The 18,123-nt window shown below is 57.5% G+C and overlaps 1 protein-coding gene across 1 annotated transcript; it reads right to left on the bottom strand.

The window, feature by feature from the left end:
• Positions 1-2,412: 2,412 nt before the first annotated feature.
• RTN4RL2 (reticulon 4 receptor like 2) lies at positions 2,413-17,187 on the bottom strand. The gene is made up of 3 exons (XM_070428033.1): positions 16,857-17,187; positions 11,572-12,053; positions 2,413-3,760 (listed from the first exon to the last, which is right to left on the bottom strand). Exons 1-3 carry the CDS (start codon positions 16,885-16,887, stop codon positions 3,011-3,013), a joined length of 1,263 nt encoding a protein of 420 aa, XP_070284134.1. The 5' UTR covers positions 16,888-17,187; the 3' UTR covers positions 2,413-3,010.
• Between the last annotated feature and the right edge of the window lie 936 nt (positions 17,188-18,123).

Here is an 18,123-nt window from a genome sequence, read left to right as displayed (position 1 = left end):
GTAAACGAATCCCTACTGATAAGGTTAGAGAGATGCAGCGTTGGCCTTGGGAAAGGGCTTTGGAATCAGTACCTGAGGAGAGTGAGAGAGGGTTCCTAGTTTGGGGAAGATTGAGGGACCTAAGGGAGAGTTCAAGGTCAGTTATAGGCTTCAAGCGCATAATCATTGATGGCCAACATGATGCAATCATTCTAGTTGGAGTGGAGGTTTGGGACATGGCCCTGAGACAAAACTAGAAAGGCTGTTGGTACCAGACTCCGAAGGATCCTGGATGCTTTGCTAAGGTGTTTTACCTTTAACCTGTAGGTAATAGGGAGTCATTGTAGGTTCCTGAGTGACACAAGGACATAATGCACATTTCAGCGAGCCTGAATCTGGCCACCATGGCAGGCTGGTGGGAGGGAGAGAGAGACTGAATGTAGGAAAACTGGAGAGGAGTTGGTGCTATTTTCTCCTGCATTTCTAGGCATGAGGTAATGAAGAGATGAAGCAGGGAGGTGGAGGGAGAATGGAAAGGAAGGGATGGACTGGAGCTGGAGAGGGACTGGGCGAGTAGATAGATGTAAGAGATTAGAGAAGGGAGGAGATAACTACATTTAGGCTGGGTGTCAGGAAGGCAGGAGAACACAGAGTGTGGGTACACCCACAGAATGGGGGAGGCGAATGAGTTTTGTTTCTTTTATGCTGGGCAGTCTTGGACAAGTCCCTTCTCTCTGGGCCTCAGTTTCCCCATCAGAGCATTGGACTGGATGGCCGTTATAGTCCCTCCCATTTCAGGGTGTATGAAAGTAGTGAATCTGGGAGGTTTGGAGAGGCTGGGGGTCTGTGTGTGTGTGAGATCTCTGTGGGTGGCTCTGTGTAGGGTCCTGTGTAAGCGGCTGTGTGCATGTCAGCGTTGGGGGTGCATCTGCCCTTTGTGGGACCCGTGGGTGTTGGCATGCCTGCACGTGTTCTATAGCTTGGCTCTGTGGGAATGTGTGTGAGAGAGCGTGCGAGCGTGGGAGTGCACGTGATGGGCGTCCGTGGGTCTGTCTGGGCTGGCGGGGGTGAGGGTGGGGGAAAGTGGCATCGCTGTAGGCTTCTTCCTGAGGCTCACACACTCCTCTTGCTTTCACTGTTCTGAAATAGCATCTGGACCGAAGGCCCATGAATATTTCACAACGATAATTCCGTGACCTGGACAGCCTGCTGCTGATTTACCAGCATCCTCCCTCCCCCTGCCCAGGCCCCGGCAGCCCCTCCTCCATCAGAGCTCTTGGCTGGCTGTGTCCTCCCCCCCGCCAACATTAGCCTCTGCAAAGCCAGCCTGACACAGGCCCCTGTGAGACCCCAGCCTCAGAGACCCCCTGCTTCCTGACTAGCTGGTTGCTCTCATTACCCCCACCCCTGTCCCACACCCTTTCCCAAAGTCCACCTGTCTCAGGCCTTAGATGTTGAGCCCTTCCTGTTTCTGCATCTCATCTCATCTTCCTTCTGGCTTGCCTGGCCAGAGTCACAGAATCTCAGCTTTCTTCCTCCATGAACGCTGGCATCCAGGTCCCCTCTTTCCATTCCCACCTCCCAAGTTAGATTCTTAACCCTAAATTTAAACCACCGGACATCTCCTCATGCTTCTGTCTGATGAGCCTCACCCCTAACATGCCTAACTCCATCGTAGGTCCTTCTTAGCCCAGGCTCTTCCCTTACTCCAGCCTCTCCTCCCCACATGGGCAGATGAAGCTTCTGAGCATGCTTCAAGCCAGCAAGGCACCCAACACAGGATTCTTGTCTCTCTGGTCACCCAGCCCCTTGGTTTCCCTCTGACCTGGAGAACTGGTTCTCTGACGTGGTCCATCGCAGGAGCCAGGGACGGGCTGGCTGCAGGGCTGTGTACCGGTGTGCAGGCTGTGCACTGAGCACAGGCACTCAGTGGAGGGCACGTGGGACCTGAAATCCAGCCTGAGGCTCTGCTTGCTGAGTGTTTGGTCTGGTGTGGGGCTGGATTCCCCTGCAGAAAAGGTGTCTTTTTCGGATTTGCTCGAAGTCGTGTTTGGGCTGGCTGTGATCATGGATGGCTATGATTCCTCCTTGCAAGAAGGTGGGAACTGGGAGGGAGCCAGCCAGGCTGGAGGCCTTGCCCAGGCTTAGCTCCCTGGGCACCACACAAGTCAGGGTCGGCTGGAGCCACTTCTGGACAAAGAGGAGCCGAGGTGCTGTCAGCCCCATCTTGGCCTGCCTGGGACTCCAGGCCACACCCCTCCTCCTCAGGTGCAGCCTCTTCTCCCAGGGGGAACAAGAAGCTCTTCAAGGGCACAATGCCCCCCCCCCACCCCCTTTCTCTAATCCTCCTGGCCCTGAAATCCTGGTGGTTCCTCACCCTCCTCCCACTTTTGAGGTCCCGAGCCAACAAACCTTACAGAGGAGATAAAATAATAGAATTTTTAATAAATTTCCCCCCCAAACAACTTCTGTTGATCTTCACCACACAGGGGCCACGGTGGAGAGGAAAGATCTCTCCAGGCACCCTAAAAAGTGTCCCGGGTAGACGTAGGAGAAAAGTACTCCTCCCGTGTCGGGAGACTGAGAGGGGCTAGAGAAGCAGGGGCCCAGGGTCAGCCTGCCCCCCCTGGGCATCCCCCCGCAGGGCTCCTGGGTGGGCTCCCTTCCGGAGCTTCTGAAGGCTCTGCTGGTGGAAGATGCTCTGCAGACAAAGTTCTTCTCGAGTCCGAGTCCGCGGTGGGCATTGCGAGAAGGGTCAGCGCCGGCCTGGGATGCCCCACCCCACGGTGGGATGGGACCGAGTTCATGGCCAGAGTTGGGGAGAATGGGGCTGAGCCACCAGACACAGCCCCTTGGGATAGTCTTAAGCCAGCATCCCAGGAGGCAGGGAGAGGCGGCCTGGTCCAGGGGAGGGCGGAGCAGGGAGGGGAAAGGGAGGCAGCAAGGCCAGGGGCGGGGATTGGGCCCCCGAGCTGCAGCTGGGGGCTGGGGGCTGAGGGCCAGCCCGGCCTCTGCAGTCCCAGCACCGCAGTCAGAGGTGGTGGGGCGCCAGGAGCAGGACGCAAAGCAGAGGGGTGGGGAGCCCGGCCGAGAGCGCGGGGCCGCGGGAGTCCGGGGCCACCTGGCAGGCTGCGCCCGGGCACGTCTGCTCCCCACGCTGGTCCTCGCCCCCGTAGCCGCCCCAGTAGTCGTCCTCGGTGGGCGCGTCCCCTCCCAGGCGCCCCCGCGGGTCTTCGGCGGGCAGGTCTCGATAGAGGGTGGAGGGGTCGGCGGGGGGCGCCCCGGCCTCGGCCACCCCGTACAGGTGGTTGGAGGAGCTGTTGCCGCGGGCGCGGCTGCCGGGCCGCGTGGGCGCCGCGGGCGGGCAGGCCTGGAAGTCGGCCTCGCGGAGCGCGCGCAGGTCCCGGCCCTGGCGCTCCGGGGGGGTGGCGCACGTCACGTCGGAGCTGGACACGCGCGCGCGCTGGAACCAGGCCCAGAGCGGCCGCGCGCGGCAGTCGCACGCCCAGGGGTTGGCGTTGAGCCGCAGGAACTCGAGCGCCGGCAGGTCGGCCAGCGCCTCGCCGGGCAGCGAGGCCAGGCTGTTGTTGAACAGGTAGAGGATGGTGAGGCGGCTGAGGCCGCGGAAGGCCGCGCGGTGCACGCCCTGCAGCCGGTTCCCGTGCAGCAGCAGCCGGTCCAGGCCGCCCAGGCCGCGGAACACGTGCTCCGTCAGCAGCCGCAGGCGGTTCCCGTGCAGGAAGAGGTGGCTCAGGTTGGCCAGGTCCGCGAACAGGTCATCCTGGAAGGAGGGGTGGAGAAGAGAGAGGTCCTGAGACAGGTGGGGAAGGAAGGGGAGCGCTGTGGGAAACAATTTGACTTTCCTTTTGCTTTTTAAATATACATTGATTGACTTCAGAGAGAAAGGGAGAGATAGAAACATCAGTGATAAGAGACAATCATTGATTGGCTGCCTCCTGCACGCCCCCTACTGGGGCTGGAGCCCGCAACCCGGGCGTGTGCCCTTGACTGGAATAGAACTCTGGACCCTTCCGTCCGCAGGCAGATGCTCTATCCACTGAGCCAAACCAGCTAGGGCCAACTTGGCTTTTCCTTTTGGAATCCTGGGTTTGAATCCTGCCTCCTCTAACGTAGTTAGAGGTTACTGTGGAAAAGGTGATGTAATTGAGGCCAGTTGTTCTTAAACTTTAGGGACCATCAGAATCCCCGGGGATCCCGAAGCGCTGCCCTCAGAGTTTGTGATGTAGCAGGTGGGGCCCGAGAATCTGCCTGTCTACAAGTTCCCAGGAGGGGCTGCCTCTGCTGGTCTGGGGACCACACTCGGAGAAGAAGATACTCGTTCAGCGTGGAGGAGCCTGACGTCAAACCCTGGATCTATCATAGCTGGCTGTGCCACCTTGGGCAAGTCACAGTATCTCTGTGCCTCCGTTTCTTCATCTGTAAGGTGTGGAGATTAAATGAAGCAGCGCGTGTTAAGGTGGTTAGAACAAGGTTTCCATGTGGGAGGCATTCAAGGAGTTGGCCATTATCCTTAACTTGGCCAAGCCAGTAATCTCTCTAAGCCTGTTGCCTCATTGATGAAATGGGGATGAGTGTACCTCCTCATGGGCTTGTTCTGAGGATTAAAGAAGATGATCCATAAAGATCAGATGGTGAAGTGCTGGGCACAGTGCCTGGCACACTGGTATCCAGTCCAATGATGACGCCCACAGGCTCAGGAGTCACAGCCCCTGGTGCCCATTCAGCTTGCCCTCTTCCCAGCTGCGTTACTTTGGGCAAATTATTTAGCCTCTTACAGCCTCTTGTTCCCTCAGTCTGTATAGCTTGGAGAATACCCCCATACTCAGAGGCTGGGGGAAGGGTAGATGAGATCATGCCGTAAGGACCTGGTGGGGACCTCCACCACCCTCGAAAAATGATGGTTATTACACTAGGGGCTCAGTTAGATAACTGGGGAGCTCTCCGGGGTCCAAGAGTCCTGCTATTAGGCTAAGATATTAAGAGGACCAGGTGTCAGCTCTCCCCCACCCCCAAAGCCAGCCAGGGAGAGGAAAGAAGGCTGCTGCCTGATGTCCTACATCACTGCCCCCTTAGAAGGGCTGTCCCACTTGTCTGGGGCTGGGCAGCGCCCAAATCAGGCCATGCTCATCTTGGACTGTGGTTCCGAATGAAGGGGGGTGTGGGCGTGGGGGAGTGGATATGCTCCATGGGTGGGAGGGCCCAGGGGCTGGATTCTGCATTTTAACCAGCTCACTAAGGTGATGATCAGCTCCAGGGTCCACCAGCCCAGCCCACTTTTTACAGAGAAGAGCACTGAGGCCCAGAGAGATGGAGAGTTTGCCAGAGGGGACCAGAGCCCCAGGACTGAGGCCCTCCGTCAGTGATGCAGGACATCCCTGTGGTCAGCGGGCCCAGGAGGTCTGGTTCTTAGGGACACAGGCATCCTCTATGCTCAAGCCAGCGCACCCTGGGGGGACCTGTTTCCTGACTGTGGCTCTCCCACCCTTCCCTGTCTGGGGGGATGACCCCCCTACCCCACCCAGGAGTCTGGTCAAAGGCTCTCAGGTGGGGGCAGGGCATTGACTCCCAGCCCACACCCACAGCCTCCACCTTCCTGTGCTCCTGCGTGTTCTCGCCCCCTCCCATCTGGCTTCCGCCCTCTCCGCTACAGGAACTGAGCCTGCCAAGAACCCTCCTCTTGGCCACATTGAGATCCGTCCCCCTCAACCTTCTCTGCTGCCTCTGACACCAGCATTCTCCACTCCCTGTGCCACCCCCATGCTCAGCTCAGGTCTCTGGCGGGCTCCCTGGACCTCTGCGGCCCAATTTAGCTTGGTACCCTTGTCCTCTTTCCGGTCCACCCTGAGAGTGGGCTCTGAGTCCCTTCTACTCAAACACCTAGCCAGGGTTTCTCTTTTTTATGGGTGTCATTAAGAGTGGGACACCCTCAGAGATACCTGTGAGAGGATTAGTGGGGGTGGGGTGAGGATGAGGATGCACAGGTAATGGAGTTTGGCTTGGGAGGGTTAGGAAGAGAAGATCAAAGGTTCAGAGCCCCTAAGGAATTGAGGCGCCTTTGGCCCACAGCCCCGATTTTTGGGCTACAAAATTCCTTGATTCTACCCTCCTCTCCTTCCCCCTTTTCCCTCTGCAAAAGTTCTGCCCCTTTCCTCTCAGCTTGGGGGTCCATTTCCCCTCCCCCATCCAAGCTGTTGCCAAATCCCGCTGCCACTTCCTGGGCTGCAGCTCTCAAATCCAGTCCTCTCTCCACTGTTAAAACCTTCTCTGTGCATTAATAAGCTCTTGACTTTCACAGCCCTCGCCCTCCCCCACCACCCTCCCTATCGCCCCCTCCCTCTGGGCTGAGAGTGGCTGCTAAAGTCATCTTCTTCCATTTCCAAAACCACATTTCCCTCACCTCCCCCAGCCAGTTTACAGCTCTCCACATCCATATGGAATCTCAACGGCAGCATCCCTGCCCCCCTTCTCCGGACAGCATCCTGTTCTTAACCTTGCCTCCTTCCAACCCTCCCAAGCTCCAGTCTTTGGCACCAGTGGCTGAGCTGTGTGACCTTGGGCAGCTCCAGGAACCTCTCTGAGTCTCAGTGTTGTTTTGTTTTTAATCTGTGAAACAAGGGACTTGAGATAGTTGATCATTAAGATCCATCCTCATCTGATATTTATGAGTGAGTGAATCCCGGAATGTACCTCATTCATTCAACAAAGCTGTATTGAGTGCCTCCTCTGTGCCAGTCCCCCTCCCCCCACTCACAGAGATCACCAACCTATGCCTGGTGTCATTGTCATGGTCTGCGTCAGCATAGGCAAGCAGATGACTTACTGAGCTTTCACTATGGGCCAAGCTCTGTGCTACACACGTCTCCTGTAGCAACCTGATCATCACAGCCCTATGAAGCAGATGTTATCATCTCCCCTTTCAGAGATTAGGAAAGGGAGGCTGGGAGAGGGCAGTTCTACTATTTCTAATATGTAGTAGAATGCGGACATGAACTCTGGAGACAGGGTTCTGAACGGCTACACTTGAGTCAGACAGACCTGGGCCAATTCTAGGCTGAGCCCTTTGCTAGTAGTTGGGTGACCTTGGGCTGATGCCTTAACTTCATTGAGCCTCAGTGTCCTCAGCTGTTAAATGGGGGGAAATGGTGCTTATGTTAGGGGCAGAAATAGAATATTGGGGACTAGCTATAATTATGAGAAATATTAATCATGCTCTGTTAACCGTGATTGTTCTGTTCTGATTAGAGAAAGCACATTCTCACCTGGCTGACGGTTGTACACCCTGGGACATGGGAACTAACATTGGGATGAAGTCCATCCTCCTCTCCCAAGAGCTGCCTACAACCTCATGGCTGGAACAATCTAGTCCTGGAGGTGCCTGCCCTTTACAATCCCCCCACCCCCCTGTCCAAGCCCACATGGCCTGTAACCTGTAACCATTATCCCGTGCCTACTTTCCCACGCCTGTAATTCTTACTTTCCCACATAATCTTTGCCCTTCTACCCAATATAAGCAGATGGCTTGTGGGGAGGGGAGCGCAGATTTTTGTGGATGACCTGCTGCTCTCCCATACCGCCAGCATTATTGGAATAACTGCTCCTAAACGATTCAACCCTGTCCCTGCTTAATTGGCTCACGTAGTGACAGGTGGCCTGGACCCACTGGTTGTCCGGTTACACTTACTCTGAATGAGACACATTGCTGAGCCCTCTTCAAGTAGCATCTCCTTGAACCCTCACAATAAACCCCTGAGGCACAGGGCATTTCCCCATGTTACAGATGGGGCCATTCAGGCTTAAAGCGGTGAAGTAACTTGCCCAAAGCCACAGACCAAACTGGAGGTGGGGCTGCCATTCAGACTCAGATGTGCCTGAGTACAAAGACTGCTCTTATGCACCATGCAGGCTGCTGGAATGAGTGAAAGGTTCTGGTTCCATTTGAGTAGGAAATACACTCCAGGAGAGCAGAGAGATTGTTTTTGTTCGCCCCTGAGTCCCTGGCACCCAGAACACTGCCTGGCATGCAGTAGGTACTCACTACACATCTGTTGATGAATGAACTCACCTGGCACAGGACCTGGCGCACAGAAGACAGTCTGTGAGAACCTCCAGCCCACCCCATTTCCATTTCCACCTTCCTCATCATTAAAAGCCGTGGTCCTCTTGCCTCCTCCAAAGCTCCCCTCTTGGGGAGGCCCAGCCCTATCTTGGGGCACACCTGCATTCTGTGGACATCACCCCAGCCCACGTTTCCTCCCCCACCGGTGGCATCTCCCAGCCTAGTTCCTCCAGGCAGTTCACAGGCAGAGGCTGACCCTTCCTTTCCTTCCCTTCCTTCCTTCCTTCCTTCCTTCCTTCCTTCCTTCCTTCTTTCCTTCCTTCCTTCCTTCCTCCCTTCCTCCCTCCCTCCCTCCCTCCCTCGCTCCCTCCCTCCCTCCCTTCTTTCCTTCCTCTCTTCCTTTCTCTATAAGGGGCCTGGTGTGCAGATGCCATGCCATTCATGCCAGGGGTGTATAGAACTAACTTCCCATTTTGGAGTCAGTGGAGGATCAGGTTCTAATGACAGGATTTATTCAGCACTGAACTGTGTGCTATATCTACACAACTCATTTACTCTGCACAGCTGTTCTTTGTGGAAAGGATGGCTTTTATTATTTCCACTTTAAAGATGAGGACACTGAGGTTCAGAGAGGAGAGGCATCATGCCTTAAGTTAAATAAGTCAGGAAACAACAGAGCAGGGATTCCAACTTAGGCCCTCTGACCCTAGCTGTCTCACCGTGAGCCACTGATAAATGCTGAGGAGGTCAGGTGTCAGTGGCAGCACCTGAGTGTGGCCCTGTGCTAACCCTATTGAGGTGGCCGTGCTACAGATGAGGACATGGAGATGGGAAGATCCTTAATAATTTGTCCAAAGTCATATAGGAGCCAGGATTTGAACCTACATCTGGTAGACTCCAAGGTGAGAGCCTTCAAAAATGAGCCCATGCTGCTGTACTTCAGGGTACCACCCCCCTCCACCCAGACAGACCCTAGTGGAGAGTTCTGAATGATGAAAATGGCCTGAAATGTCATCAGCCCACGCAGGTTCTCGTACCACCAGCTCTGCCTGGTTTGAGGGCCTCAGGAACTTCATTTCGTGTCCCTACTGTCCCTAACTGTCTCTATTGCCAGGCTTTTGTGAGGTTAAACGTGCTGCTGAGAACATGGGAGCCTCCAGTCATGTCGGCAATGGTTTAAGAGACTTCATGTGAAGAGGCCTTATATCTACAAACTTTTGGGACCCTGGGCTTCAGTTTCCTCATCTGTGGGGAGGTGTAAGCATCTCCTGACAGGGCTGTGGAAATGAGGTGAGGTGGCTGACCGTGCTTTGGACACTGTGAGGTGCTGGGCAAATTTAGGAAGGAAAGAAAAGAGGGAGTTTTCTAGGATCCACCCATGGCCTGGGCATCACCCTTGAAGTTGACCCAGATCTCCAGGATGAGGTCCAAGATGGGCCATTTCACTGAGATCAATGTGAAATGAGGCTTGCCTCTTTTAAAATAGTATTTTAACAAGCATTTATATAGTGCGTATCGCATGCCAAACACTATTCTAAGCGCTCTACAAATTATTCATGCACTTACACTTATGAAATCCCTAGGAGATGGGCTGGTGCTACCCCTAACTTACAAATGGAAAAACTGAGGCCCAGGGGGATTGAAAATGTCACACACTTGTAAGTGGCAGAGTTGATACCTATAGAGGCCTTAGCATAGGCGCCCAGCACCCATAAAGGCCTCAGCATAGTGTGTCCACTAAGTGGTAGTGGGTACTACTATCATTATTGGTGCAATCATAATAACACGACATCTTTTTCCAACGTACTCTGTGCAGCAGTCCCCCGCTCCCCTTCACGGTTTTGCTTTCCATGGTTTCAGTTACCTGCAGTTAACCATGGTCCAAAAATATTAAATAGGAAATTCCAGAAATAAACAATTGGTAAGTTTTAAATTGTGTGCTGGTCTATTTAGCGTGGAGAAATCTCGAAGCCATCCCAGCCAGATGCGAGTCATCCCTTTGCCCAGGGATGACGGGACTTCAGGATGTATACGCTACCTGCCTGTTAGACACTTACTAGTAGTAGCCGCCTCGGGTGTCAGATCAAGTGCCGTGGTCCCACAGTGCCTGTGTTTACGTCCCCTTGTTTCACTTAATTATGGCCCCAAAGCCATCCGCGTAACTTTTGTTACAGTATGTTGTTATACTTGTTCTATTTTATTATTAGTTATTATTGTTAATCTCTTTTTGTGCCTAGTTTATAAACTAACTGTATCATAGGTGTGTATGTACGTAGTATATACAAGGTTCCGTACTGTCCGAGATTTCAGGCATCCCTGGGGTCTTGGACGGGATCTCCCATAGATGAGAGGGGGGCTACCGTGTTTCACTTCCATCTCTCTCCACCACCTAGAGTGCTATCTCGGCGAAGGCAGGGGGTTTTGTCTGTTTGGTTAACTGCTGTATTCTCAGCACCTTGCACATAGTGGGTGCACAATGCATGTTTGTTAAGTTATTATTGCCATTGTTACTACCTTTATCAGCATAAACCCTGACCTGATTTTCAAATCAGCACCAGCCCGCTGGGAGGAGGCATGCCTTCCATCTATGTGGGGGGAGGGAGGGTTTGGATATTCCAGCCCCCTTCCAGCCTGAGGCTGTGGAGCCCAGGGAGGGTGGTTTGGAGGGTGTGTTATTGTTTCCTGGGGAAATAGAATGGGAGGATTTGACTGTCAGACAGTCAGCTTAATAACAACAATAAACAATATTTAGATCAATAATAATAACAATAAATAGCAATTACTGTTATTCCTTCCGTTTTCAGAGCATCCATCTTCCAGCTACTTAACAGCTCTTTACCTTTTTTTTTTTTCCCCCTTCTTCCCTTTCAGTGAGACAGCAGGTTGGGGATGGGGATCTAGAAAGGGTAGGGTTTCCCCTTGTCGCATTAGCCAGTGTGCTGGAGAGAGGGGGGCCTTCTCTGGGACACCAGTGGCAGTGGGAGGGGGTGGGGTGGGGAGAAAGCAGTCACAGAGGCCTTCAGGCCTGGTGCCTGGGGAGAGACAGAGCCCCCGAAGGCAAACGAGGGGAAAAGGAGAGATCACAGAGAGACACGCACATCAACCAGACATGGGGTGCGTGTGGAGTGGGCGTGTGAATGGAGACAGAAGACCAGAGGACAGATGGGGAAGGCAAGTCAGTGAGAGAGGCTGAGAGGGGTAGACAGACAAGACAGGCAGAGGCAGAAGGGGACACACAGTGGGGTGGGGGTGGGGGGTGGAGGATAAGGGAGTGAGAGAGAGGGGCAGCAAGGGAACCAAACAGGCATAGACAGACAGACAGACCAAATGGAGAAAAGCCCCTGGAGAAAGTGAGAGGGACGCACTTAGAAAAGGGGCAGACATGGAGAGGGATGCTGAGATGCTGAGGCAGGAAGGGCGGGCTGGGGAGAGCAGAGGGACACACACAGGGGCAGAGGAGCGAGGGGGAAGCAGGGGAGTGTGTGCAGGGGCCTGCGCATGGGTGGGTGGCTCACCTGGAGGTGGAGCAGGCTGTTCTCCTGGAGGTAGAGGTACTGCAGGCTGACCAGGCCGCGGAAGATGTTGGCGGGCAGGCTGCTGAGCTGGCAGCGGTACAGGTGCAGCGACTGCAGCCGCTCCAGGCCCTGGAAGGTGTCGGGCTCCAGGGAGCGCAGGTGCCGGTTGTCACCGAGGTCCAGCTCCTCCAGGGCTTGCAGGTGACGGAAGGTGCCCGGGTAGATGGTGGAGAGGTTGTTGGAGAAGAGCCACAGCGTGAGCAGGTTGGGCCCGAAGGTGCCCGGCCGCAGCGTGCGGATGAGGTTGTTCTGGAGGAAGAGGCGCTGGGTGCTGGGCGGCAGGGACAGCGGCACGGAGGAGAAGTTGTTGGCCTGGCAGCTCACGGTGGGCGGGGACGAGTAGCAGGTACAGAGCATGGGGCAGCTGGGGGCCGCTGGGGGCAGGGCCAGGAGCAGCAGCAGCAGGCAGGCTGAGGCGGGACCTGTGGGGACAGGGGGCAGGCCTTTCTGGGCAGGCTGCAAGGGCAGGAGCGCCCGCCAGGGGCCTGCCCACCCACCCCTAATGGCCAGGAGCCTGGCTCCTGGGTGGGAGGGTTCTGGATGCAAGAGGCCCCGGCCACTTCCACCTTTTGAGACCCCTGGTATATTAAAAAAATAAAAATAAAGAAAGAAATGCCGGGAGGACACTGTGGAAAGCACTGCTGTGCCGCAGGCTGTTTCAGAGTGGTGGTCTTTTCCGTTCTTGTTGTCACTATGGTGGGTTTGACCGTGTTAACTGTCAGGCCTCTGAACCTTCGTATGGAAAGTTGAGCCGATTGCTCTTTGTTGTGGGGGACAGCCCTATACGGTGTCCTATTTAGGGTGTTTAGCAGCATCCCTGTCCTCTACCCACTCGATGCCAGTAACACCTTCCCCCTGATTATGACAACCAAAATGTCTCCAGACATTACCAAATGTCTCCTGGGGAGCAGAATCGCCCCCATTTGAGACCGGTTGGGGCTAAATTGAGATCTCTTGCGAATCAAAGGCCGAGGGGAGGAAGAGTGGGCCTCGGACCCAGGTCCTATTTCCAGGGCTCCCCGGGGTTCAGAGACCCTGGGGAAGACCGAGGGGGGCATGACTGTACGTGATGCCTGGCGCTGCGCGTGAATGTCTGTGTCTGAGCCCAGTGCACACTACACGCAGAGCTGCACAGCCGGTGTGTTTGAGTGGCGTAGACATTACGGCTGTCCCGTGAGCTTCCTCCCATGGGGGACACACAGGCAGGGGTGGGGAACCCCATGCCGATGTGGTGCTCCGGCTCCTCAATTTGGGGCCTCACCATGAGCATCCCCCATCCTCCCTGCATGTGCTGGCTGTCCCCACGCGTGTGTGAGTGCCGGCCCCATGCGTGTGTAGGCTGGGTGTGATGTAATATTCAGTGACACAGCGCTGCTGCGCTATTCGTTCACACCACCTCCGCGTTTCTCGGCCCTTCGCACCCCTCCCCCGTGCGGCAGTTCACGATCACTTTCTCCCGAGTGTTTCAGAGCCACGTGGGGTGGAGGAGCATGTCTCTCACCCCTCATCAGAACCTGGCAGGGGTGGGATGTGGGAGCGGGCTGGGAACCTCAGTGGGTTTCAGCAGGGCTGAGATTTGGGGCTAGCACGGGAGATGTCAGAGCTGGGAAGGTTCTCCAGTCCATCTGGTTCAAGCTCTTGTTCTACTTTAGTCACAACTGGGGTTCAGAGAGGGCAAGCGACTTGCCCAAGGTCACACAGCAAAGTGGTTGGCAGGGCAAGGACCAGAAAGGAATCTCCTCATGCTTGGCTAGGGCACTTCCCTTCCTGGCAGAGTCACCCTTTGAGCTCGCTTCCCCAAGGACTTGACACCAGAGAAAGCCAAATCCTGCTCTGATCCCTTAATCCTACCCCTTATCCACAAGCTCGCAAGAGTGTGGGCCCTGAAGGCTGCCAGCCCTAGGGAGGACTGCTCTCCCCCGGCCTCTAGGGCTGACTGGTACCCCTGGAGAGACGAGGGAAGGATGTGCAATCCGGAGCGCTGCAGAGTCAGGGGCCACTGTGTGGCACCAGGGTCTCTCCCAGCAGGAGGCTGAGCTCAGCAGCTTGGGGGAGCCAGCATCCCTCTCCCCACATCTCCCTGGCCACCCCTTGCCCACATAAGGGGCTCCTCCCTTCTTTCCCCACCCCTCCCCCGTGTCCCCATGTCTCTCCCATTAAGGCCCACCTCCCCAAGCCTGAGCAGGGCCCCTCCATGACAGCTGCTGCGTAACAGTGACTCTGTTGCCATTTCTGGCCATCGCCGCCATGCAAAGCAGCTGTAACCCAAGGAGCCTCATCCATAATTCAGGCTGCAGCTCTCACTGGAGGCCAGGAGGAGGGGGAGGTGGGAGGCACTGGTTTCTCTGCCCCCAGGCCTGGCTGGAGTGCTCCTGGGCTGAGGGGGGGGGGGGGGCAGGGAGCTGGGGAGCTGTGCCTTTCTCTTCCTCCTCTGCCCTCCTGTCCCTGCCCTTTTCCTTCTCACCACAGTCCCCTCCCCATCCCTGCTTCTCAGGGCTCTTCCCCCTCAGTCCTTCTCTCCAGGCCTGTGGCCTCCTCTCTCTCCAGGACCACAGTCCCACTCCCAGCCCTCAGTTTGTGAATCCCTGGCAAAGACTGGGGCAAGATGCACAGGGCATCAGAGCTGGAAGTGGGCACCTCAGCGGCCATCAGAGCAAAGCTCTTACTGCCCAGGCAACACCATTGACGGCTAGAGAGGGGAAGGCTCAGTTTCTGACCCAATCTCTGACGGTCTGCCTCCAATTCCTTTCTCGAAGCCTCATGTCATCTCCCCCCTCCTCTACGGGCCGAGGAAAGCCCCTTCTAAGTGTCCCCACCCTCTCTGCTCACCCCTTCCTCTCTTTTCTCCTTTATTCTAAAGTCTGCAGGTAATGGCTAATGTTGCAGGGGAGTGTAGAGCAGAGACAGGCAGAAACCATCTGTTACTAAGCACCTACTGTGTGCCAGACACTATTTGTACATGTCTTTATGCGCGTAGAATACAACGTAAGTCCTGCGAGATCCATACAATGGCCCCAGTCTGCAGAAGAGAGGTGGGAGGCTCAGAAACACGGAATGAATTGCCTCAGGCCACGCAGCTGGTACAGGCGGACCCGGAATGGACAAGCGCACGTCCAAAGGGAGACTTCACATCACCCAAGGAAACTGCTCTGAGTGCGAGAGACGCGGCCCTTGAGAGAAAGGGAGGACAAAAGTTGCGCCCAGGTGCACAGGGCTGGGCCAGCCCTGATGCTGGGTCTGTTGGGCTGTTCAGGGTCGAGGCAAAGAGAGAATCAAGCTCTCTCTGCAACCTTCCTCTCCTGGGCTCCAGGTCAGGGCTGCTCTAGCGGGGAAGCTGTTGGGAGTCAAGGAGAGATGACCAGTGCCCAGAAGATAGGGCCAGAACTGACCAAAGGAGGGATGGAGAGAGGCCAGAACATGGTATCGATCCCAGAAGGCTGAAGTGCCCAGAGCCAAGAAGTATCCATTCATTGAGGGACCACTGTCAAGGAATCTGGGCCATCACCCGGGAGAACCAAGGCTCAGAAACACAGTGCTCACCCCTGGAGCCTCCCTTAGGCTCAGAGGCCCCAGTGAAAGGAAGCAGATGGACCCGGGGTAGAGGCAGGAGCTAGGGCACCAACCCACAGGGCAGAGAGGCCGGTGCAGAGTGAGTGGCCTGGGAAGTCAAGGCCCCTGACTCTGAAGGAGGGACCCAGGGTCCCAGATGAGAACCAACAGCTCCACGCAGAAAAGGCTGGGAAAAGGCTGGGGCCTGGGGCAGATGCTGAGGGGGCAGGGGCTGGGAGGTGGGAGCCAGGAGCGGGATGGAGGTGGCGGCAGTGCCGGTGACGCAGGGGCCTGGGGAGGCACTGACGCTGCCTGGGAGGTTTAGGCTGCTGCAAACCACTTCTCACTCTGCCAGAATGTGACACCCCAAAATAAGCAGTCACCGTGGCGGCGGCAGGATCCGACGTGAGGTCCGGAGATATAAACGGCAGCGTGGAGCCAGCCAGGGTGCCCACCCTCTGAGGCTGCCACTCCATGCAAATGTCCCCCCCTCTTCCCCCACGGCCACCCCTCAAAGCCCTGAGCTCCGACCCCCCCCCCCCCCACTCCCTGAAAGAAGGGATGTGAGGGGCAGGCGCTCTGGGAATGGAGGGCTTCCCACGTGGAAGTGGTTACCAGAAGCCTCTTTGTCTCATCCCTGGCAACACCCCCCACCCCCACCCCGTCCCTCCCTTCCACCCCTTTCTCTTCCTCCTCCCCTTCCTTCCTTTCCGGCCCCCATCCCCACCCTGGCATCCACTCCCAGCCCTCTCTCATCCATGGTTACCCATCCCCAACCCCAGCGCTCATCCTCGGTCCTCTTCCCTATACCCGAGACGCCGTCTCTATCCACCATCCCCGTCCTCCTCTGGTTTCTGGTCTTCCCACTCCCCTCTCCTTGCAGTCTCCAGGGTCCCCGGCTCTTTCCCAGGACCCTCTCCCCAGATTCTGGGTGCTTGTCCCTAGTTTTCTGTTCACCCCCTCCCCTGACCTGGTCTACCTTCTCCTTCCTTCTTCCTCGGTCCTAACCTGGGTCCCACTTCCCTCCACGCTTGTCCCTTCTAACCTCTATTCCTCCTTCTCCTCCTCCCAGCCTCCCTCCTTCCTTAACCACTTTCTCCCGTCGTGACGGCCCCCTTCTATCCGCCTCCCCCCGACCCCTTCCCCACCCCACCCCCAGTCTCTGGCCCACACCCTGGGCTGCCAATCAATCCGTGGAACTATATATTCCCAGCGCCCACCATCTGTCCTACCCGGGGCGCATTCGGATTCCCCCCCTGCGCCCTGTGCTCACAGGCAGCCCCCTGCCCACAGCCCTGTCCTCTCAGGTGACAGGAAAGTGCTGAGGCACCGGGCTCAGGAGTCGCTGAGTCGGCGCTTCCCCAGCCGGCCCGAGTCCTCCGCGTCCCCGGGAGCAGGTGGAGCCGGGACAGCGGAACCTGAGCCTCCCTCCCCCTCCGGGCCGGCCCGCCCGGCCCCTGCGTCCCCCCACGGTCACCGGCTCCCCACACATCCCCGCAGGCTCCGATCGGGTGCGCTCCTCCGGCCGGCAGCCCTGGGGGCGGGGCCGGGCTAAGGCTGTCCCCTCGCCGGGCTACCCCCACACCCGGCCACTGCCCCACCTCAGCCCTGTGGGCGGGGGCGCCCGCTCCCCTCCCCTGGACGTCCTCCGCCCTCCGGCGGGCAGGGATCCCTACCTTGCAGCAGGCGCCCGAGCCCGGGCAGCATCTTGTCTCGACGCTGCGGAGAGGGGGCGGCGGTGGTGGTGGGGGGCTCTCCCGCTCGCTCCCTGAGCCCGCCAGACGGACAGCGGGGACTCCGCGGGGCTCCGGGGGCCCGGGAGTCCCCGGGCAGTGAGGCCGGGCCGCGGCGCTCTACCCTGCGCCCCCCGGGCTGCGGGCCTCGGGAGGAGCCATCGGCCCCGACGGGACGGGGCGGGGCGCGACGGGGTGGGGAGGGCTGGAGCTAGCCGTCGAAGCCCGGTGAGGGTGCTCCCCAGCGGCGCAGGCGGCGCGCGAGTCCGTCAGTCCGTGCGCCCCGGCTGCGAGCCGAGGGAGAGTGGGGATAGCGAGGATGCTTTTCCCAACCACCCCCACTCCTTCCCGCACTCGCTGGCTCCTCCCTCGCTTCCTAGCTGGCCGACGTAACCCTTTCCTGGCCACTAGGAGGCGGGAGCGGCTCTCTAGTCCCCTCCATCCCGGACCCCGCCCCTCCTTGGGGGACACGGAGGACTATGTTCCATAGCCTTCGCGGCGCCTCGCTTCCAGAAAAATCCCGGGGGTCGGAGCGGGGGGGGGGGCGCATTAGTGTGTGGAACCTCATGGACTTGTCCAGTTCCCCCCCCCCCCACAAGTTTTCCGGAGGAGGTGGGCTCCTGGGTCACCCTCCCCACCTCCTCGTGGCGTCCCTGGTGCCAAGGCTCAGACCTCAACATTTCTCTCCCCCGGGAGCGCTCCAAGCTCCACTTTCCCCTTCCTTTCCTGGACTCCCAGCCCCCAGCGTGAGACTATGTAACAATAGTGCAGGCAAGTTTGTGCATAGGCGCGTGCACGCGCGCTCAAGGACGCCTGTGCAGGTGTGATCTGAGTGCGCACACGCTGCCTTTCCTGTGGGCCCAGGGAAGAGCGGAGCACGCGAGTGTGCCAGCGGGTGAGCCACTGGTGCCCGCCCGCGTGTCCGTGCTGGTGGGACACGTGAGGCTGTGTGAGTTTGGCCGAGCGAGCTTGGAGATGGGTGGCCAGGGTACATGTGTCCGCGTGTCTGATGCATTTGCGAGCGGGTGCCAATGTGGGTGCGCATGGAGGCGCATTTGTATGTGTATGTTTGCTGTGTCCTAAACGGGATATCCCATCTCCCGCGTGCGCTCAGGAGAGGGCTCAAGGGTGGGAATGGGAGCGACGGCTCCACGCGAGTTGCTTCTTTCCTTTAAGGAGAGGTGCGTTCTGATCTCACGCGGGCCCCTCG

The sequence above is a fragment of the Myotis yumanensis genome, unplaced genomic scaffold (assembly GCF_028538775.1).
Source record: "Myotis yumanensis isolate MYYU_CA2020_CCGP unplaced genomic scaffold, mMyoYum1.0.hap1 SCAF_10, whole genome shotgun sequence".
In the NCBI taxonomy this organism is placed as follows: Eukaryota; Metazoa; Chordata; class Mammalia; order Chiroptera; family Vespertilionidae; genus Myotis; species Myotis yumanensis.
This window is presented reverse-complemented; position numbering and strand designations above follow the sequence as displayed.

Excerpts from the sequence above, each read along its gene's own strand:
- RTN4RL2 (XM_070428033.1), bottom strand. The coding sequence starts at position 16,887 with ATGCTGCCCGGGCTCGGGCGCCTGCTGCAAG. Across the intron at positions 12,054-16,856 it reads GCTCGGGCGCCTGCTGCAAG|GTCCCGCCTCAGCCTGCCTG; the intron begins GTAGGGATCCCT and ends CTGTCCCCACAG. Across the intron at positions 3,761-11,571 it reads ACAGCCTGCTCCACCTCCAG|GATGACCTGTTCGCGGACCT; the intron begins GTGAGCCACCCA and ends CCCTCCTTCCAG.